Source organism: Theropithecus gelada, chromosome 5, assembly GCF_003255815.1.
Source record: "Theropithecus gelada isolate Dixy chromosome 5, Tgel_1.0, whole genome shotgun sequence".
Classification (NCBI taxonomy): domain Eukaryota; kingdom Metazoa; phylum Chordata; class Mammalia; order Primates; family Cercopithecidae; genus Theropithecus; species Theropithecus gelada.
In genome coordinates this window covers 1,803,625-1,825,210 of record NC_037672.1, presented here as the reverse complement: position 1 = coordinate 1,825,210, position 21,586 = coordinate 1,803,625, and the positions used below count along the sequence as shown (strand labels likewise).

Here is a 21,586-nt window from a genome sequence, read left to right as displayed (position 1 = left end):
GATCTCGGCTCACTGCAAGCTCCGCCTCTCAGGTTCACGCCATTCTCCTGCCTCAGCCTCCGAGTAGCTGGGACTACAGGCGCCCGCCACCACGCCCGGCTAGTTTTTTGTATTTTTAGTAGAGACGGGGTTTCACCATGTTAGCCAGGATGGTCTCGATCTCCTGACCTCGTGATCCACCTGCCTCGGCCTCCCAAAGTGCTGGGATGACAGACTTGAGCCACCGTGCCCGGCCTTTTTTTTTTTTTTGAGACAGAGTTTCAATCTTGTTGCCCAGGCTGGAGTGCAGTGCGAGATCTCAACTCACTACAACCTCCACCTCCTGGGTTCAAGCAATTCTGCTGCCTCAGCCTCTGGAGTAGCTAGGATTACAGGCACCCGCCACCATGCCCGACTATTTTTTGTATTTTTTGGTAGAGACGGTTTCACCACGTTGGCCAGGCTGGCCTCGAACTCTGGACCTCAAGTGATTTGCCCACCTTGGCCTCCCAAAGTGCTGGGATTACAGGTGTGAGCCACTGTGCCCAGCTGATTACTCTTTTATTCATATTAGGAGCTCTTAATTTAAGATTTCAGTTCTCAGGTAAAACTGTTCGTTTTTTCATTTGTCTTCTTGAACGCCCTAACTCTAGTTCACATTGATTACTCTAATAACTGGGTGATCTGTAGGCCTTTTTCTTTTGCTTTCCCTTTTGATTTTGTTTGCAGTGTTTCGTTTTTCCTGGATGCAGGCGTTGTCTATGGAAGATAAAGAGGTTCAGGGCAGTGTTGGCCTCTTCCAGGAAGGGAATGCCTGCATCTCTGGTGAGCAGGTTGAGGGCCAGTCATTCCTACGAATCAAGGCAAGGCCATGTGGGAAGCCTGTATCCTGCCCTTGCTGGGACACAGCAGGCACCCTAGCCCCGGCGGGGATGGTGTCAGAGAAGGCTGAGCGGGGCCAGCCCCTGTAGTGTCAGTGGAGACCACGTCGGGGGCTTGAGCTTTCCTCTCATCTGATAGTGTGTCCGCCACACTTCCCCACCGCTGGGGTGGCCTGGGGGACCCAGCGGGTAGTTGGGACTTTGACCACTGCCCAGCAGGAACAAGGCCATGTCTGCCATTGTGCCCGTGGGAGCCAGGTGGGAGACAGTACTGAGATGCTTCTGCCCTCCTGTTGGGAGAGGCACCTGTGAGAGCTGGAACTCCCACGCACCCGTTCCCAGCGGTAGCAAGCAGCACCGCTCCCGCGGATGTCTGTGGAGGCTGGGTGGGGAGCCTGCACTTCTTCCGAGGCAGCGCTCCCACCACTTGTGAAATATGCCTAGGATTTAGCTTATGGATGTGAATGAGTGACAACATGGAGAGGTCAGTGCCATTGAGAGAAATGTGTTACCCACAGCTTCCCTGTCACTTGGCCCCACAAAGCCTCCACACGCATGGGGAGCAGTAAGCTCGGGGGGACGATGCCTGCCTTCCTTGTGTGCAGCAGGTGGAGACATGTCTGACTGGGCAGGAAGGGAAACACAGACGTTGGGGTTTGTGGTTGGTGCTTGAAAGCTGGAACACAGGGAGGTGGAAACAGCTTTGGCCTTGTTAGCTTGGCCCTGGGATTAGTAGATGCCAGATCATCAATTGCAAACTCTGTGCAAATTAGAATACCCACCGCCCATGCCACCATGCACCAGAGGAGGTCAGCTGCGACAAACTGGAAGTCAGATCTAGATTCAAGAAGCAGGAAGGTATCAGTGAATGAGAAAAGGCAACACCTGGTACCAACCCTGAGATGACAGAGACCCTGCACCTGGGCCTCAAACAGCCACCAATGCAAAGCTACAAAAGCCACAACAGAGTAAAACACTTGAAAAATAGATCTTGGCAAAGAAAGAGAAGAAAATATATTATTAAATATTAATATTAAAAGATATTCAGAGAAGATACTAAGGCCAGGTGCGGTGGCTCACATCTGTAATCCCAGCACTCTGGAAGGCCAAGGTGGGAGGATTCCTTGAGCCCGGTAGTTTGAGACCTGCCTGGGCAACATAGTGAGACCCCCCACCTCTACAAAAAAAAATTTTTAAATTAGCTGGGCGTGATGACTTGCGCCTGTAGCTCCAGCTACTCAGGAGGCTGAGGCGGGAGGATTGCTTGAGCTTGGGAGATTGAGCTTGCAGTGAGTCATGATTGTGTCACTGCACTCCAGCCTGGGCAACAGAGGGAGACTCTGTCTCTTAAAAAAATAAAAATAAAAAAGAAGAACCAAATGAAAAATACAGTATCCAAAGTCAAAACCTGCGTGGGGTGAACAGCAGAATGGAGAAGATAAAATACAGAACGAGTAAACTTTAAGATAAAATGATAGAAATTACCCATTTGAACAACAGAGAGAAAATAGTAGAAAACGTTGAACAGAGCCCCACAGCCTGTGCTGTAGCAAGTGTTATCTGGTGTTCCGGGGGAGAAAGGATAGAGCAGGGCTGAAAGAGTACCTCAAGAAATAATGGCTGACTGAAAACTTCCCAGGCTCAGTTAAAGATGTAAATCTGCAAATGTCAGAAGCTGAGTGAACCCTGAATAAGATAAATCCAAAAAAATTCACACCAAGTCACATCAGAGTCAAACTAATGAACCTGAAGACAATAGTTTTAAGGCAAAGAGAGAAAGGCATCGTGTGTGTGTGTGTCTGTGTATGTGTGTGTGGTTGTTGTTTCATTTATGAATGCCAGGTCTTTTTTTGGGTTTTGGGGGAGATGGTGTCTTGTTCTGTTGCCCTGGCTAGAGTGCAGTCCAGTGGCACAATCTCAACTCACTGTAGCCTTGACCTCCCAGAACCAAGCCATCCTCCCACCTCAGCCCCCCGAGTAGCTAGGACCACAGGTGTGCGCCACCACACTGGCTAGTTTTGTTTATTTTTCTTGTAGAGATGAGGTCTTACTATTATGCTGCCCAAGCTGGTCTGAAACTCCTGGGCTCAAGTGATTCTCCCACCTCGGCCTCCCAAAATGTTGGGATTACAGGCGTGAGCCACTGTGCCTGGCCAAGAACGACATCTTTACTATTAGGGGAAAAGTTGAATGACAATGGATTTCTCCAGGAACTGTGGAGACCACAGGACGTGGAGCATTATTTTTCAATTGTTAAAAGAACTGTCAACCCAGGATCTATCACCAGCAAAAATATAGCGATGACGGGGAGCCAAGGCAGTATCAGAGGGAAGGAAGCTGCGACTGTCACCAGCAGACCTCCCCTAAAGGAAGGGCTGAGGGAAGTTCCTCGACCAGAGAGGAACCAGTAAGAGAAAGTACCTCGTGGCAGCAGGAAGAGTTCCTAGCAACCAGAGTGAGGGTCGGCACAGCAGGCTGCGCTCTCCCTGCACCTTCTGTAGCAAGCGAGGCTGAGGGACGTGCTCCATGGTGGGGTGGAGGTGACGATACGGTGGAGGCGACAGCTGAGAACAGACGGAGGGGAGGCTTCAGTGCTTGCCTTCGTGGGGGAGTGCCGACCCCACCGCACTGCAGTGAGCTGCGCCCGTGGATTGTGTGTCGCGTTCTGCAGAGCAGCACTAAAAATGCTGCACAGAGACTCAGACCCCCAGAGCGAAATCTAACAGAGGTCAGCCAGCCCACAGGAGGACAGGGAGGAGAAAGCAGACAGAAAGAGCTTCATTGCTGATCAACCAGAGGAGCCCAGCTCGGTGGGCGAAGGGTTTGGCTAAGGAGGGCACGCATGCTGTGGAATGCTGCGTGGCAGTGAGAGGCCTAACCCGGCACACCCACAGCACCCCCAGTGGGTCCTCAGGGAACCCCAGAGGTGACGTCCTGCATGATCCTGTTCAGAGAGCACTCCAGGTGACAGCTGCAGACGTGGAGACAAGCATATCTGAACGGACAGCACCGGGAGCTGGGGAAGGTGGCCTCTGTCTTGACTGGGTGGGTGGCATGTGCTCATTGCAGTGCTGCTGGTGAGACATTACACTAGGGGAGGCATCTTATGCACAGGAGCTCTGTTACTTGTTAAAACTGGATGTGTGTCCACAGTTATGTCAAGTTTGGTTTTAGAAGTGGAGGTGGTGGTACTGCCTACCCCACAGGGTGGTTGTGAGGTGGAGTGAACTCTTAAAATGGTGGGCCCTGCTGCAGAGTCCTGGCGTGGGAGCCCTGTTGCCAGCATCTACCTAGTGGTGGCTGCCATTACTTCTCTGTGTCTCTCTTCACCTGTCGCTCCCTGTATGCCTTGGTGTCTTCTATCTCTGGGACTCCTGTTTGCTTTTCCAGTTGGGGTCACAGTGACCTTGGGCTGAGCAGAAGAGAGGGGCCCTTTGGGTATGGGGTCAGGATGTATCTTCAGAGTATCTGGTTCCCTCTCCTTCTGTCCCTCTTTCTTTTCCATCCTGGGCACACTTTGGCAGATGGTGGACTGTGGGGATCAGGAGAAACATTAGATGACAGGAGTAGCCAGGGTGGGGCTGGTTCTGCCATCAGGACAGAGGGATGGAGGTGGACTTCTTTGTCTCAGGGGATTGGTCGTGGCCGTTCTGCACTTCCCAAGATCCTGACCCTCCATCACAGGGTTCCAGCCACTTCAAACCTAGAACTGGGCTTTGGTGGCAGTGGTTTGATTCTTGCTTGGCAAAACCTGTTAGCCACTTACTCTGGAGGTGTTCACATAGACACGGTGACCCACCAGCAGCTGTCCCGGATGATAATTCACTGCTTTGTTTTCTAGCTGATTGCTGAGGAAGGGGTGGACAGCCTGAACGTCAAGGAGCTGCAGGCGGCATGTCGGGCACGAGGCATGCGGGCCCTGGGCGTCACGGAAGACCGCTTGAGGGGCCAGCTGAAGCAGGTGCGTGAATACTTGCCTTATGCCAGGCCAGCATCGGCTCAAGGGAAACGTCAGCCTTGAAAGGCCACTTGGAGGCTTTTCTCAAACTCTGGGCGGGCCTGGCGAGGCGACACTCTGACCTCTCTGGGGACGGCTAGGATGTTTGGGCTGTTTCTCACCCTTCTGGTCTTATCACATTCACACCCCTGCATTCTCGCTTTTCATTGCCTTTTGAATATTGCTTTGATTTTTTCTTGTTTGCTTTTAGTTGATTTTAAAGACCTTAGTAACTTACTATTTTGATTATCTGTAGTCAGATGAGGACTAGAGTTCACCTCTGAGGTGTCAGACATGTTCACATTTTGATTCTTTCTGAACTGGGGCCATGGAAGGTTTGGGTGGCATGGCGTGGTCTGACGTCTGGAGCTGCCCCCTCTCTTGGCCGTGCCCTGAGCAGGTGCCTGTTCCCAATGCCGTCAGATCAAGTGGCTTGTAGGTTGGGCAGTGGTGGCCCCGGCCACTCACTCTTACATGGAAAGGTTAAGGGGTGCAGGGCTCCAGCCAGTTTCCTCCCAGTGCCCTGGCACTGGCATGCCCTTGTTGGTCGTCATCCTCCTGCCGGGTTTTTCACACAACCTGCGAGAGTAGATGAAAGTGTGTGAACACACTTCCCCTCTCGACACAGACAGTATTTATGGTGTGATCCTGTGGCACCCCCTGCCTTCCACAGCTGCGTCTTCCATCGATTCCCCAGCAGAGCCTTCTCTGTGTCTGGCATGGGTGCTAACCTCCCTAGCACTCCGCCCAGCCCTCTGGAGCTCCGTGGGGACATGGGCCACACACACAGGGGCATCTGAGCAGGGGGGCAGATGCCGTCCCTTCCCAAGCCCCCAGCCCCCAGGGGAGTGTGGTGCATTGGGGGCCCGAGTGTCATGTGTTTACACTTTCCTTCTCTACCCACCTCTCAGCGTTGCCTTTCTTCTCTTAGGGTTTGTTCTCATGTTTTGCCCCATGTTCGGTTTGTCTCCAAACATTGTCACGGTCTTTCTTGCCCATTTGGAGGATTGTCTTGGTGTCACTCAAGCAGCCAGTCCCAGAACCTGGTCTGTGCAGAGCCTGCGGGGGCCTGAGTGCTGACCGGCCTCAGTGGCACTGCCTCTGCGGGCCCATTATATGTTGACCTGGGCTGGTTTTCTTTGTTTGAGACAGAGTCTTGCTCTGTCACACAGGCTGGAGTGCAGTGGCGCGATTTCAGCTCGATAAAATCTCTGCCTCCCTGGTTCAAGCAATTTTTGTGCCTCAGCCACCCAAGTAGCTGGGACTACAAGCGCGCCCCACAATGCCTGGCTAATTTTTGTATTTTTAGTAGAGATGGGGTTTCGCCATGTTGGCCAGGCTGGTCTCTAACTTCTGACCTCAGGTGATCCGCCCACCTGGGCCTCCCAAAGTGCTGGGATTATAGGTGCCCAGCCCCTGGGGTGTTTTTAAGTGGAGAGTTGGTGCCCTGTTCTGAGGCCCTTGGGGTGCTCGCTGTGGGGGCTGTTGACCCCTGAGCCTCTCTGGTGTTTTGTTTACTAAGGCCATCATCGGGTCACACAGCAGAGCAACAAATAGACCTTTTAGAACTTGAGACACCATCTTCTCTGAGGGCTCTTCTGGTGATGAGATCGGTTGCCCTGCTGTGTTGGCGGTAGGGTTGAGGGGCTGCCCATCTGCTGAATGTGGCTTTGGTTGCAGTGGCTGGACCTGCACCTGCATCAGGAAATCCCCACATCACTGCTCATCCTGTCCCGGGCCATGTACCTCCCGGACACCCTCTCTCCAGCCGACCAGCTCAAGTCCACACTGCAGACCCTCCCAGAGATTGTGGTACGTGCTGTCGGAGACCCCTTTTACCTCATCTCTTCATAGCTGGCCCTGCTCTTCTGGGGTGGCTTTTCTGTGGTCGGGGGAGGCGTGCAAGAGCGCTCATTCCTCAACCATGGGCAAGGAGCCCCCTACCCACACAACCTCCCCTCTACCCCCTTGCTATTGCCCCCACCCAGCCACCTGTCCCCTTCCTTCCATCCCTCTTCACCGGCCCCTAGCCTGCCATCCCCCGTGTGGTCCTGACCTGGCCACATGTTGGCTGCTGTGGATCTGTGCTACGGCCCTTGGAACTGTGTCAGCAGCGCCTGTGCTCCTTCCCTGCACGTCAGGAGTCACCGGGCGAGCACAAAGGGTGGCCCAGAGGACTCCCAGCAATTGCAGGCGGCACCTCGGCAGTGCCTTCTGTCCTGTGTGTGAAGCCCAGCTGGTGACAGGGGCAGAGGACAGAGGTTAGGGGCAGCAGGGGCCTCTGGCAGTTTCTGGGGCTCACTCACAGGTGTACCCTCTTCTGAAGGCAAAGGAAGCGCAGGTGAAAGCAGCCGAGGTGGAGGGCGAGCAGGTGGACAACAAGGCCAAGCTGGAGGCCACGCTGCAAGAGGAGGCGGCCATCCAGCAGGAGCACCGCGAGAAGGAGCTGCAGAAGCTCTCGGAGGCGGCGGTAAGCGGTGGCCCTGCTCCATGGGGCATGAGGCTGTCCTGACCCAGCCTCCCTAGAAACCCCACAAGCCCACAGTCTTGGCCTCCCGCGTGCTTGGCCCCCCACGTGCGTGGCCCTATAGCTCTGTCCTGCATTTTTATTTCCCCCTGGAGTGGTCAGGGAGACAGGGTGCCCGGGTGTGGTGGCTGCAACTCTGACTTTGGGACTCCCTGATGGCCACGGTGGTGCTCATGGGAGATGTACCTTAGCCGTCTCAGAGGGGCAAGCTTAGCACACAGCAGTGCGCACTCTGTCCTCAGGGACTTGCTGTGAGGGGCGCTGGCAGAGGAGCCTCAGACTCCCCAGGCTCCTGGGCTCCTCTTCAGCGCGGGCCCTGTGGTCCTCTTGGGTCACATGCATGGTGCCCACCCACAGGCTCAGCCTCCTTCTCTGCAAGTGACAGGACAGCTTGGTGGAGTCATGGGGAGACCAGAGATGGGTGAGGTGCTCTAGCCTGTTCCAGAGAGGGCCCCAGGTGACCTGGCAGTTGCATGGAGCCTCCCTAGGGACCTCCTGTGGCAGGTGTGCTGCCCGCTGTCACCGGCAGGCCTGCTCCCAATGTGGCCTCTGCCATCCATTCTGAGCATCGGGGATTGAGAAGTCTGCTTCTGTGTGACGGCGGGCGCCGGGCCGGTGTCGCCTTGCCTTTCAGAAGGATGTTGAGCCCGAACGTGTGGTAGCCGTTCCCCAAAGGCTAGGGGCTGAGCTGCAGCCAGAAGTGTCTGACACAGTCCTGCGGTCAGAGACCCTGAAGGACACTGCCCCGGTGCTGGGGGGCTTGAAGGTAACGAGGCAGGTTCTGGGGCACTGGAGGCTGAGGAGGGCGTGGCCTGGCTTTGTGGACAGTTGTGGGGCGGGGATGGGGACAGGTTAGCTGGGGCACCTATAGCCCTCAGTGAGAGGAGATGGTGCAGGGGGTTGAGGATGAGGCCAGTGGGCCCCTGGGAGGCTTGGTGGTTGGGAAGAGAGTGAGTCCGGCTGGGCTCTCCACTGTGCCTGGGTGCACGACAGCTGAGGCTGCCAGGAACTTGGCACCCTGGCCCACAGTGTGGCAGATAGAGATGCCAGTCGGCAGGTTTCAGGGCCCTTTGTCAACTTGCCCAGACAATGGAGGGCAATGTGGCCCCTCAAGGTGAAGCCTCCTCCACAGGCCCAACCTGCTGTCACCTCCTGTGGGGTGATCTGGGCTTGCGGCATCTTCAGACTCCCTATGCCAGCCTGTGAGGTGCAGCCTCCAGGCACCTGTGCTGCCTACATGGGATGCCTCCTGCTGCCTTCCATCTTAAACTCGCAGGCTGGAGGGCAGTGACGCCATCTCGGCTCACTGCAGCCTCTGCCTCCCAGGTTCAAGCAACTCTTCTGCCTCAGCCTTCCAAGTAACTGGGAGTACAGCCGTACACCACCAGACCTGGCTAATGTTTGTATTTTTAGGAGAGACGGGATTTCACCATGTTGGCCAGGCTGGTCTCAAACGCCTGACCTCAAGTGATCTTCCCGCCGCAGCCTCCCAAAATGCTAAGATTACAGGGGTGAGCCACTGTGCCCAGCCATAAAAAAAATTTTGGGGCCAGGTGCAGTGACTCACACCTGTAATCCCAACACTTTGAGAGGCCGAGGTGGGCGGATCATGGGGTCAGGAGATTGAGACCATCCTGGCTAACATGGTGAAACCCTGTCTCTACTAAAAATACAAGAAATCAGCCAGACATGGTGGCATGCGCCTGTAGTCCCAGCTACTCAGGAGGCTGAGGCAGGAGAATGGCGTGAACCTGGGAGGTGGAACTTGCAGTGAGCAGAGATTGCGCCACTGCACTCCAGCCTGAGCAACAGAATCAGACTCTGTCTCAAAAAAAAAAAAAAAAATTAAACTTTTTAGCAAATCAAATAGAACTATTATGTAAAAAGAATCATGATTACATGGGATTTGTCCAAAAAATACAAATTGGCTTGAATTTTTTTTTTTTTTTTTTGGAAATGGGATCTCACTCTCTTGCCCAGTCTGGAGTGCAGAGACGTGACCTCGGCTCACTGAAGCCTTGACCTCCCAGGCTCAAGTGATTCTCCTACCTCAGCCTCCTGAATAGCTGGGATTATAGGTGCCCACCACCACACCTGGCTAATTTTTGTATTTTTAGTAGAGATGGGGTTTCACCATGTTGGCCTGGCTGGTCTCGAACTCCTGGCCTCAGGCGATCCTCCCACCTCGGCCTCCCTAAGTGCTGAGTTTACAGGCTTCAGAGACTGTGTCTGGCCAAAATTTTTTTAAATGTAATTTCCACATTAACAGACTAAATTGGCCAGGCGCGATGGCTCACGCCTGTAATCCCAGCACTTTGGGAGGCCGAGGCAGGTGGATCATGAGGTCAGGAGATGGAGACCATCCTGGCTAACACGGTGAAACCCTATCTCTACTAAAAATATAAAAAATTAGCTGGGTGCGGTGGTGGGCGCCTGTAGTCCCAGCTACTTGGGAGGCTGGAGAATGGCGTGAACCCGGGAGGCGGAGCTTGCAGTGAGCCGAGATCACACCACTGCACTCCAGCCTGGGCAACAGAGCGAGACTCCGTCTCAAAAAAAAAAAAACAGCCGACTAAATTAGAAAAGCCAGGAATGTTTTATCTCGGTAGCTGCAGAAAGAGCATATGGCAGAACCCAGTATCCGTTCCTGATACGCAGATGTCCTGCACACGTGGGCAGCTTTCTCAGCCCAGTCAAAAGCATCCACTGAAACACCTCTAGCTGCCATCACCCTCAGTGGTGAGACGCCGATGAGGGTGTCTGTCCTTAGCTCAGCATCAGCTGGTGTCTGAGCTCAGCATCAGCCTGGGGGTTTCAGTCAGGGCAGTTGGATACAGAAAACAAAACCATATAGATCAGAAAGGAAAAAGGAAAACTCTTTATTTACAAATGGTGTGAACATCAATTGTGCTTCACTATGGTAATGAGTAGTCAGAGAAGGTTTGAACGGTATGGCACCCCCCGAAATGAACTACTTAGGGATAAATTTGGAAAAAGATATGCAAATGCTGTCCACGAAGTGCTTGCTGTAAAGTGTTGCTGAGGGAAAGAAAAACCCAACAGAGGGGCTGGGTGCGGGGTCCACACCTGTGATACCAGCACTGTGGGGGGCCGAGGTGGGAGGATCATCTGAGCCCAGGAGTTTGAGACCAGCCTGGGCAACATAGTGAGACCCCGTCTTTACAAAACATTAAAAGTTGGCCAGACATGTCAATGTGTGCCCATAGTCCCAGCTCCTGGGGTGGCTGAGGTAGGAGACTGCTTGAGCTTGGGCGATCAAGGCTGCAGCAAGCCATGACTGCACCACTGCACTCCAGCCTGGGCAACAGAGACCCTGTCTCAAAAAACAACAAGAAACACACGACCACAGGAGCACATCTCAGAATAAGTGAGGGAGAGAAGTCAGACCAAAAAAGAGCGTGCACTGGCTGATCCGTCTATTTCAGATGCTAGAAAACGCACCCAAGTCTGCCATGGCAGGAGGTGGACCTGAGGTTGCCGGGGGTGGGCGGCGGGTCCCAGTGGGGACATGAAGATGCATTTGGAGGTGACTCTTTGACTGTAGTAAAGGTTTCACAGTACATGTGTCAATTCATAGATGACACGCCTTAAACAAATGCGGTTCGGCATATGAGGGCAGACAGTGACTGCATGCATGCAGCCAGCATAGCACTGGACCTGAACCCTGCTGGTCTCTTGTTACCAATGAGTGTCCAGTGAGACTCTTGCCCTGGGCTGTCCATATAATATGAACAGAGCAGCCGGTCACTTGGGAACAGGCTAGTTCTTTCCCTTGGCTCAGGCTTTATTATTTGACCATTTTTATCTCAGGAGGAACAGATCACTAAGGAGGAAATTGACATCCTCAGCGATGCCTGCTCTAAGCTGCAGGAACAGAAGAAGTCACTCACCAAGGAAAAGGAGGAGCTGGAGCTGCTGAAGGAGGACATGCAGGACTACAGCGAGGTGGGTGGGATTTGCTCCCTGGACTCTGAGACTGCAAGAAGAGTAAAATCGCTGTACTGGCCCCAAAAGTATTACATAATACTTCCGTCAGATACTCGATAAGCTGGCCAGAGAGTATTTGGAGAGGAAAGCAAATTATAAATAAACCTTATACAGTAACTTTTCCATAGCCATTCTGGCTGGACCAATCTTCTAGAATGTGGCTGTGTGCCATTCTGGCCACAGATGCATGTGCACCTTTTTTTTTTGAGAGAAGGTCTTGCTCTGTTGCTCAGGCTGGAGTGCAGTGGCACAATTTCAGCTCACTGCAACCTCCACCTCCTGGGTTCAAGCAGTCTTGTGCCTCAGCCTCCCGAGTAGATGAGACGACAAGCATGTGCCACCATGCCCAGCTCAATTCTTTGTATTTTTAGTAGAGACAGGATTTCACCATGTTGACCAGGCTCATCTCGAATTCCTGGCCTCAAGTGATCCACCTGCATCGCCCTCCCAAAGTGCTGGGATTACAGGTGTGAGCCGCCGTGCCTGGCCACATCTTTTAGTCTCTAAACATGGGAAGGTGTCTCATGAAGAGTTTGGTCACTTGATGATGAAATCCTATTCATGATTATGTAAAAGTGGCTTTTCTTTTCCATGGTGATTTTTTTCTTTTTTTTTTTTTTTTTGTAAATATTACTTCCTAATACGATTTTGAGACGAAGTCTAGCTCTGTTGCCCAGGCTGGAGTGCAGTGGCGTGATCTCGGCGGCTCACTGCAACCTCCGCCTCCTGGGTTCCAGTGATTCTTTTGCCTCAGCCTCCTGAGTAGCTGGGACTATAGGCACCTACCGCCATGCCTAGCTAATTTTTTGTATTTTTAGTAGGGACGGGGTTTCACTGTGTTAGCCAGGATGGTCTCGATCTCCTGACCTCGTGATCCACCCGCCTCAGCCTCCCAAAGTGCTGGGATTACAGGCGTGAGCCACCACGACCGGCCCCTAATATGACTTTTTTAAAACTGTTTTCATAGCTCTGTTGGTAGTGATGACTGATTTTTCAATTGGCAAAAATAATTTGCCATTTCTGGATTTATGACAGCCTCATACCTTGTGGGTTCTCCACTGGATGTGAGGTGCTTATCACCAGCTCAGCTTGTTCCTTCCCTCCCCTCTCCTCGCCTCCCCATGATGTTTATTCGTGGGGAAAAAAACAACTTCAAATTTAAAAAGACACTTAAAGCTGGGCACTGGCGGCTCAGGCCTGTAATCCCAGCACTTTGGGAGGCAAGGCAGGAGGATCACTTGAGCTCAGGAGTTTGAGACCATCCTGGGCAACATGGTGAAACCCCATTTCTGCAAAAAATACAAAAATTAGCCAGGCATGATGGCGTGTGCCTGTACTCCCAGCTACTCTGGAGTCTGAGGCAGGAGGATCGCTTGGGAGTGGGAGGCTGGGAGTTGGAGGCTGCAGTGAGCTGAGATCATGCCACTTCACTCCAGCCTGGGCAACAGAGCAAGACCCTATCTCAAACAAAAAGACACTTAATTTCCTTGATTAATTCGTTCACTTAATTTTTCTTTAACAAATATGAAGGAAATTGAGATTCAGAGTAGATTCTGTATCTTTTGCTAAAAAGGCAGTGTACAAAAATAAGAAATTTGTATGATAGAAATACAGTTTGTAACTTTCTCTGGTTTGAATTAATGGATTTAATTACCTTTACAAGTTAATTTATTAGCTTTTTTTTTTTTTTTTTTTTTTTTTTTTGAGATAGGGTCTCACTCTGTCACCCAAGCTGGAGTGCAGTGGTGTGATCTTGGCTCACTGCAGCCTCGACCTCCTGGGCTCAAGTGATCCTCCTGTCTCATACTCCTGGGTAGCTGGGACTACAGGTGTGTACCACCACACCTGGCTTATTTTTTGTTTGAATTTTAGTAGAGATAAGGTCTCGCTATGTTGCCTGGGCTGGTTTCGAACTCCTGTCCTCAAGTGATCCTCCTGCCTTGGCCTCCCAAAGTGCTGGGATTACAGGCATGAGCCACTGTGCCCAACCAGATTCCTTTTTCTTTTTTCTTTCTTTCTTTTTTTTTTTTTTTTTTTTTGAGACAGAGTCTCGCTCTGTTGCCCAGGCTGGAGTGCGTTGGCATGGTCTTAGCTCACTGCAGCCTCTGCCTCCTGGCTTCAAGCGATTCTCCTGCCTCAGCCTCCCGAGTAAGTGGGATTACAGGCGCCTGCCACCATGCCCAGCTAATTTTTGTATTTTTAGTAGAGTCGGGGTTTCACCACATTGGCCAGGCTGGTCTCAAACTCCTGACCTCAGGTGATCTGCCCGCCTTGGCCTCCCAAAGTGCTGGAATTACAGGCGTGAGCCACTGCACCTGGCCCCCTTTTTCTTTTAAGACAAACTTTTTACAACTAAAATAATTTTATTAGGACTTGCAGGAGATCAAGAAGGAGCTTTCAAAGACTGGTGAAGAAAAATACGTGGAAGAATCTAAAGCCAGCAAGAGACTGACAAAAAGGGTGCAGCAGATGATCGGGCAGATTGACGGCTTGATCTCGCAGCTGGAGATGGACCAGCAAGCTGGCAAGCTGGCCCCAGCCAGCGGCATGCCCACGGGGTGAGTGAGGTGGCGGGCGTGGGAGAGGGATGGGAGACTCACGCAGGATGCCTGGTCCCTTTGCTGGATCCAAGCTGGGCCCTTCTGGCTCCAAAGGGCACATCTTGGCCTCTGCCTAGCTGCCTCTCCTCCTTTGACCCAGCAGTCCCAGCCAGGGACCCACTGGCATCTCAGTCTCTGCCTCTCTGAGAGCAGTTCCTCCCTTCCTGGCCCCTCTTCCTCTTCCCACAGCCCTCTCCCCTCCTGTTCCAGCCTCCGCCTCTCTTGGCTTCTGTTTCCTCAAATTACCAGGCTCTCTCTTGCCTCTCCCTCTTCCTGACCCCACCCACACTCAGTAATGACACCAATTCCGGCAGTCGGCCTTCTCTTTGCCCGACATGTCCCAGATTGCTGCAGCAATGGCTGAGGGAGCTGCCGTTGTGTGAGTCCCTTCTGGGTGAATGAAACAGTTGTTGGGCAACAGCTGCTGCCCTGCAGGCTCCAAATCTCCACCCCCACCCCCACAGCGTTATAGGCAGGCTGTCTGTGGCACCCTGCTCATGCTCTTGTCCCTGCTCTTGGAGGCCCTCATCTGCCTAGAGCACCACAGCCTCCATGATCATGAAAGTATTGCCAAGTGGCCACAGGCCTGAGGACCACTGCCCAGCAGCCATGGCCCCGGAGGGGTGGCCACTGAGGGGCAGACATGCCCGTGGAAACCCTGGACCCGGTGGTGTTTCTGTGTTTGTGTCCAGGCTGGCTCTGGGAGCTCTTGGCAGTGTATTCAGGATGGGATCATACCTTGGGGGTTTCCTGGCTCACGTGGAGCTGCCTGTGTCAGTGCTGACCACTTGCAGCCACAGGTGTGGGCAGTGAGGCCCCGTGTAGCAGGACACCTGCCCGTGGCCACATGCAGGCTATGCTTCCACAGGGAGAACGTCATCAGTGTCGCCGAGCTCATCAGTGCCATGAAGCAAGTCAAGCACATTCCTGAAAGCAAGCTCACCAGCCTGGCCGCAGCACTGGATGAAAACAAGGACGGCAAGGTCAACATCGACGACCTTGTCAAGGTGGGCCTCACTGCGGACCGCGCGGGCCAGCTGCCACCTGCTCTGGGGTGGGGCGGGGCAGGGGGACTGTTCATTGCATGCCCGGCACCCTCCTGGGCAGCTACCCCTTCCTGTCGGGTTTGGGTCTGTCGCTGCGACTGCTCCTTTAAGCCACTGCTCTCATTGGAAACATCAGAAGTGAGAAATTACTGAAGTTACAAACTCAAGTGTTGAGACAACAAACGCGCCGAGTGACCACAACGCGCCTCCCTGGACCCCACCCCCAGCTGGTGGCACAGTGGGGGCCGGGGGGCGGCAAACACCTCTCAGGGGCCCCTGAAGCTGAGAGGCAACTGCACAGGGAACCGGGTGGCGGCTCATAGCCGCCAGGGTCCCTCAAGGCTGAGAGGCGTCTGCACAGGGAGCTGGGGGGCGGCTCACACCTGCTGGGGTCCCACGAGGCTGAGAGGCATCTGCATAGGGGAGCCAAGGACCTCTGAGGCTGAGAGGTGTCTGCGTAGGGAAGTCGGGGACACCCGAGGCTGAGAGGCATCTGCATTGGGGAGCCGGGGACCCCCGAGACTGAGAGGCGTCTGCATTCGGGAGCCGGGGGGCAGCTCACACCTGCCAGGGGCCACCGAGGCTGAGAGGTGACTGCTGGGCTGAGCTCCCAAGTGCAGCCACTCAGGTTCCAGGGTAACCCGGGAGACCCTGGCCCAAGATCCAGTCTCTGGAGGGAAGGCAGGGCTGTAGCCTGAGTGGGGACGCCAATTTTCCCAATCACTGACATCTCTGAGGGGAAGCTGCCTCGTGGCTCCCAGTGCATGTGTCAGGTTAGTGATTTTCCAGACATCTATCACAAGCGTTGGCTGGTTCAGGTTAGTGATTTTCTAAACGTCTATCAGGAACATTGGCTGGTTCCTTGCAGTTCAGTTTGGAAGCAAGGATCCGATATCTCCTGCACAGCTGCCCTTCCCTTCCCTGCTGCTCTGGGTGGCAGAATGGGGACAAAGTCCCTACATGTCACCATACTCTGCCCTGAGAAGCCATGGCCCAGGTTCCCGACCAGAGCAGGAACTGAACCCTGGCAGCCCCATTGTGCTATCTGCCACCTGCCAAGGCAGCCCCCTGGCTCCTTTGTCCTCCCACTCTCTGAGCCCCTTCCCCAGGGCCTGTGGCCCCCCTTGGGAGAACTGGTGCTCTGAGGACCCCGGGGCCCACAGGCAGCGGTTGCATGCATGCTGCTGCCACCCGCCCCGCCTCACTGTGCTGCAGGGTGCAGCCACTTGAGCCTCTCCCTTTCCCATGTGTGTAGGTGATTGAGCTGGTGGACAAAGAAGATGTTCACATCTCCACCAGCCAGGTGGCCGAGATTGTAGCAACACTGGAAAAAGAGGAGAAGGTGGAGGAGAAGGAGAAGGCCAAAGAGAAGGCAGAGAAGGAAGTCGCAGAGGTGAAGAGCTAGAGCCACCGGCCTGGGCACCTGTCCTTCTGCTGTGCCGCCACCCTGGCGATTGCTTTGTGGTGATTCTTAGTGGCTCATTTAATATTTTGGCTGGAATAAATCAGAGACTTCCATAATCAAGTAAATTTTAATTTTCATCATTCCACGGAGATTTAATCTGTCTGGAATCCTGGAATCCATCCACAGAATCGTGTCTGGAGCCACACTGTGGTGTGGCTGCCACGGCCTCCTGACTCCAGAGGCGGTCGGGGTAGGCCAAGGCAGGAAGGTGCCCCCCTGCGTGTGGCCTCACGTCTCAGCGTCTGACTGTGCTGCCCTGTCCCCAGGGAGGGGAATAAGGACCACGTGGACTCTGCCCACAGGGAGCTGGCTGCTGTGCTCACCCTCAGAGGCATCAGGAGACACAGCCTGGCCTCCTCAGGGCTGAAGATGCCTCCATTCACCTGTGGACCTTGGTTTCTGGATTTCAGCATCAATAGACGTGGCTTCCTGCACACTTTCAGTTGGATCTGGGTCACTGTGGAGACAGAGGTGTCTGCCATCTCCATGGCCTCTGGAGAGTGACATCTCCCTGCTGGGAGTGCCGGTTCTCCCATGCGGTTTCCCTTGTGTATCGGAGCCCTTTCTTGACTTTCTATTTTCCCCAATTCTTTAAGCAGTTGATTGGCGTAGAATTTTCCCACACCGGTCTGCCCGCCCCAAGAGCCGTCTCTGCCCCAAGCGGCTTGACTGACACAGCCCCGGCCATGGGGCTCCCTTGGGTGGTGCTTGGGGTGTGCGCCACGGGGGCTGCAGTGGGTTCGCTGTGTCAGGGATGAGCCTGGCTCAGGGGTTGGCGGAACTCTGAAGCGCATTTGGGGTTCTTTGTAACTTCTGATGTGAGGTTTGAGTCCGGTGCACCCACAGCAGCATGCTCTTCTCACCCCTCACGGTGTTGCAGGCTCAGGTCCCTGGGCTCCTTTAGCAAGCAGGCTGGTCAACGAGGCACAAGGATGCGGCACAGGGCATCCCCTGAGGCTTCACGGGCAAAACTCTCAGTGCTTAGGGTTTGCCCTGTGCCCTCTGGGTGGGGCGGCCTCTCAGCACTTGGCAGCATGGTCGGGCTGGCCAGGGCATGGGCAGACTCCTGTGGCCACCTCCACCCTCCTGCCCAGCCAGCTGTGTCACACTCATCTTTTTAACGTCAGGTTGGTTCCTGGCAAAAATGTCCCTCCGGGGGCCTCCAAGCATAGGGTTTGGAAGACAGGAACGGCACAGGCAGCCAGGAAAGCAGCTGCACTCAGATGATGCCTTCTCCATTACTTGAAGCTTCTTTTTGTTCGGCCATCAAAGAAACTTGACAAAATAGGAACAGGAGATACTTCTCGATTGTAAAACTTTGTTCAGGGACAGTTGGCTTCCAAAAGCTTTCAGATTTCAATTATTTGAGAAAGAAGTTTGTTTTAGATCCTTAATTAATATTTATGAACTCTCTCACCCTGTGTAAGTAGCCTCGTGTTGGTTTGTCCAAGTGTACTTGCCTTTGAGAAGAAGCCTTGCAGTTGCAAGGTGTGTGCAGACGCCCCTCCTGTGAGCTGTATCCTGGGCCCAGTCAGCTGCCCCGGCTCTCGTCCTCATCCTCACTGCCTCGGCTGAGTGCTGTTGATGTGAACAGCCACTGCCACAGGCAGCCCCTCCCACTGTCCCCTCTGCCCTGGACTCCGCATGGCCTCAGGAAGCCGGCTTGCCCTCCGGGTGCTGCAGGGGCTTGGCAGGTGGGGAAGGCTCTGGTGGGTGCCTTTGGTGGCTTCCGAGACATCAGCCGTGCTCTGATGCAGGCTTGCCCCCTCATCATCCTCTCTCATCGTTCTGTGTGCATTTTTCTCTATGTCCTGACCTTTCTTCTTGCACCTCAAAGTGCTGTCCGGGTGCAAATGTAAGCAGTGGTGGATCCAGAAATAAGAGCTTTGTGTAATAAGGTTCTTAAAACAGTCCTTTCTTACACCTGCCCAGTGCCAGACCGTCAGTCTTGGCCTTTTTCAGGAGCTGGGATATCTGTGCCTGGTGAAAATGGAACTGGAATTCCTGACCTGGGAATTCAGTATTTCCTCCTCACTCCAGCTAAACACTCACTTCTTTTTTTTTTTTTTGAGACGTAGTCTTGCTCTGTCACCCAGGCTGGAGTGCAGTGGTGCGATCTTGGCTCACTGCAACCTCCACCTCCTGGGTTCAAGCAATTCTCCTGCCTCAGCCTCCTGAGTAGCTGGGATTACAGGTACCCGCCACCATGCCTGGCTTTTTTTTTTTTTTTTTTTTTTTTTTTGAGACAGGGTCTCACTCTATCTCCCAGACTGGAGTGCAGTGGCAGGATCTCAGCTCACTGCAAGCTCCGCCTCCCGGGTTCACGCCATTCTCCTGCCTCAGCCTCCCGAGTAGCTGGGACTACAGGCGCCCACCAGCACACCCGGCTAATATTTTTTTGTATTTTTAGTAGAGACGGGGTTTCACCATGTTAGCCAGGATGGTCTCCATCTCCTGACCTCATGATCCGCTCACCTTTGGCCTCCAAAGTACTGGGATTACGGGCGTGTTTTTATTAAGAGACGGAGTTTCATCATGTTGGTCAGGCTGGTCTCGAACTCCTGACCTCAGGTGTCTCAGCCTCCCAAAGTGCTGGGATTACAGGCGTGAGCCACCGCGCCCAGCCTAAACTCTCAGTTCTAGCGTAGGGATTCAGGAATTGGGCATACAGCTTCCAGACTCCTTTTGGAATGTCACAATCCAGACTTTTTTTTTTAATGAAGGACAACCTGCAGTGGCTCCCAGTGGGTCCCGGTGCTGGCAGGAGCGTGCTGGCGAGCCGGCTTTGTCTTTGTGTGTCCTTCAGGGGTCCTAGGGCTGACCACCGGAGAGCCCGTCCTGGGCCGTGTTAAGCACCTTTTGTAGAACTCGTATTTTTATTAAAACATCAAATCTGTTCCTGTAACAGTGCAGAGTAATAATATTTCTGAACCATTGGGCACACAGGAGCTAGTGGAAGCCGGCAGTGCTGTCCATGTGGCTGCAGGGGCTGGGCCTTGGGGTGCGCGTGGCTGCGAGGCCAGTTCCGGAAGGAGCCTCACCATCCCTGGGGTTTTGAGTGCTGGGCCGCCCTCCATGGGTTTAGCCTTTGGCTTCACGCTTCCTGCTCTGCAGGATGGTCTGCAGGGTCAGGAGGCCCACGTTCCCAGGTCCTGTGACAGTGTGAGCTGCTCATGGAACAGTGTGGGACGTTCTCCAGGCCAGTGGCCCTGTCACCTGGTCATGCTCTCCCTGTTCTGGGGACCTCAGTGTCTTCTTGGGAGTATTGGGGTTAGCGGCTGGGACCCTGGCCGAGGTGTCACCCAGGAGGGCCAGCTCTTCCGAAAGACTCCTCAGGCAGCTGAGGGGAAAGGGCGCCAAGTACTGCCCTAAGGAGTCCTGGACGAGGCAGGGCCTTCAGCCTGCAGTCTAGCCCACAGGCAGGGCCCAGACACCCTGAGGGACGTGTGATGGCCTGGGGGCATGGAGGGCAGCCCCCCGTCCGGACCTCTGGATGCCTACCTGCCTCAGCGTGGCCCGGCTGCAGGAGTGCGTGGATGGTTCCAGTGCCAGGGTAGCAGTGTGGCGTCTTGGCTTCCAACCCTTCTCGGTAGACAGAAGCCATCCCTTAGGTGGCTCTGCCCACACTGGGACCAGGCCCTGTGGGTGCCTCACGGGCTTCTCTGTGGCCCTGGCTGCTGGTTTGTTCACACTGAGGGTCCTCCCTCAGGGCCTCCCTTGACTCTTAGGCCCTTATTGATCAGAGGAAATGATGGACCCACAGCTGGGGTGGAAGGTGCTCATTCATGGGGACAGCAACCCCAAGAGCTATGAACCCGGTGCCCTTGGTGACCCCAGGAGCCACGAGTTGTGTCCTGGAAGCCGGGCCTCCCATGAGACACGTCCCCCTCAGAAAGCCATCAGCAGACGGCAAGGGCGGGGACCCTGCCAGCCTAGAGCATGCCCAGCCACTAGAGGGTACCCTGATGGTGGAGGTTCAGCTGTGCTGACAGCTGGGGTCTCTCATGGGCTCACCTTCTTATGGGACAGGGGGAGGCAGCTGGGGAGCCCCTGGTGGGGCAGCTTCGAGGACTATGCCCTGCCATCTGGGTTCTCTAAGGAAGCGCTCTGAGGAGGAGGAGAGTGGCCCACTAGCACCTTCATGGGCCACTGTTCTCCCGGTGGCCCAGCCCTTTGGTCCCCAGCACCCATTCAGGGTCCCACTGTGCCCACCAGAGGTCCACCAGGGCCCTGACTGGAGAAGTGCCTTAAGTTGTAGCAGGGACACTGCCAGCCAGCGCTAGGTGGCGCCCCTGGCCTGCGCTCCGAGCCCCATGCTCTGCCGGCCTGGTGTGGCTGCTGTCACTGCCTGCCTGTTGGCCTGGTCGCCCCACTACCCTGCAGGCCTCAGCCTGTGACCTTCAGGCCCATGTAGGCCTCCCCATCCTGCCACTGTCATCTGGCGTCCCATCGTCAGGCCTGCCTCCGGGCCCAGCATGGGGTTTCTGGGCAGGTGTGGGCATTAGGGAAAGCCCCTTGTGAGGTCACTGTGCTGCTTCCACCAGGCCTGCGCCCACTTGTGCTTCCCTGAATGGGGTTGAGTTAAACCCCTGCCTGCCCAGGAAACGGGGGCCAGGAACACCCCCTGACCTGAAAGGTGAGTTTGGAGCCAGAGTGTAGAGTGAAAGTTCATGCAGCCCATGGTTGGGAAACGCTGCTCTCAAGCCAGCAGAGGGGAGGAGGGACAAGGAGGATGGCAGAAGGGACAAGAGCAGCGGGGAGGACAGCAGAGAAGAGGGAGGATGGCAGAGAGGACAGAGGGAGGTGGGGAGGACAGGGGATGGGGGAGGAGAGCAGAGGGAGGTGGGGAGGACGGGATGGGGGAGGAGAGCAGAGGGAGGTGGGGAGGACAGGGGATGGGGGAGGAGAGCAGAGGGAGAGCGGCAGAGGTGGGGACAGCACAGATGGGGAGAGCGGAGGGGAGGACAACAGAGGGTGGTGGGGAGTCAGGAGATGGCACTCCTCCTCCAGGAAGCCTTCCCAGACTTGCTCTCACCAGGCTGTCCTCCCACCCTGCTAGGGCTATGAACTTGGGCAAGGGCCC

At 54.6% G+C, this 21,586-nt stretch overlaps 1 protein-coding gene across 2 annotated transcripts in view; it reads left to right on the top strand.

Annotated features, from left to right (window-relative positions):
• LETM1 (leucine zipper and EF-hand containing transmembrane protein 1) overlaps positions 1 to 19,408 on the top strand; it is a 44,091-nt gene extending 24,683 nt beyond the window's left edge. For both annotated transcript variants that reach the window (XM_025386471.1, XM_025386472.1), the window contains exons 7-14: positions 4,702 to 4,821; positions 6,538 to 6,669; positions 7,184 to 7,327; positions 8,019 to 8,150; positions 11,216 to 11,350; positions 13,763 to 13,950; positions 14,861 to 14,999; positions 16,294 to 19,408. In XM_025386471.1, coding sequence (XP_025242256.1) covers positions 4,702 to 4,821; positions 6,538 to 6,669; positions 7,184 to 7,327; positions 8,019 to 8,150; positions 11,216 to 11,350; positions 13,763 to 13,950; positions 14,861 to 14,999; positions 16,294 to 16,443 — 1,140 coding nt within the window. In that variant the 3' untranslated portion in view covers positions 16,444 to 19,408. The remainder of the gene's footprint in view (positions 1 to 4,701; positions 4,822 to 6,537; positions 6,670 to 7,183; positions 7,328 to 8,018; positions 8,151 to 11,215; positions 11,351 to 13,762; positions 13,951 to 14,860; positions 15,000 to 16,293) is intronic.
• Positions 19,409 to 21,586: the final 2,178 nt, after the last annotated feature.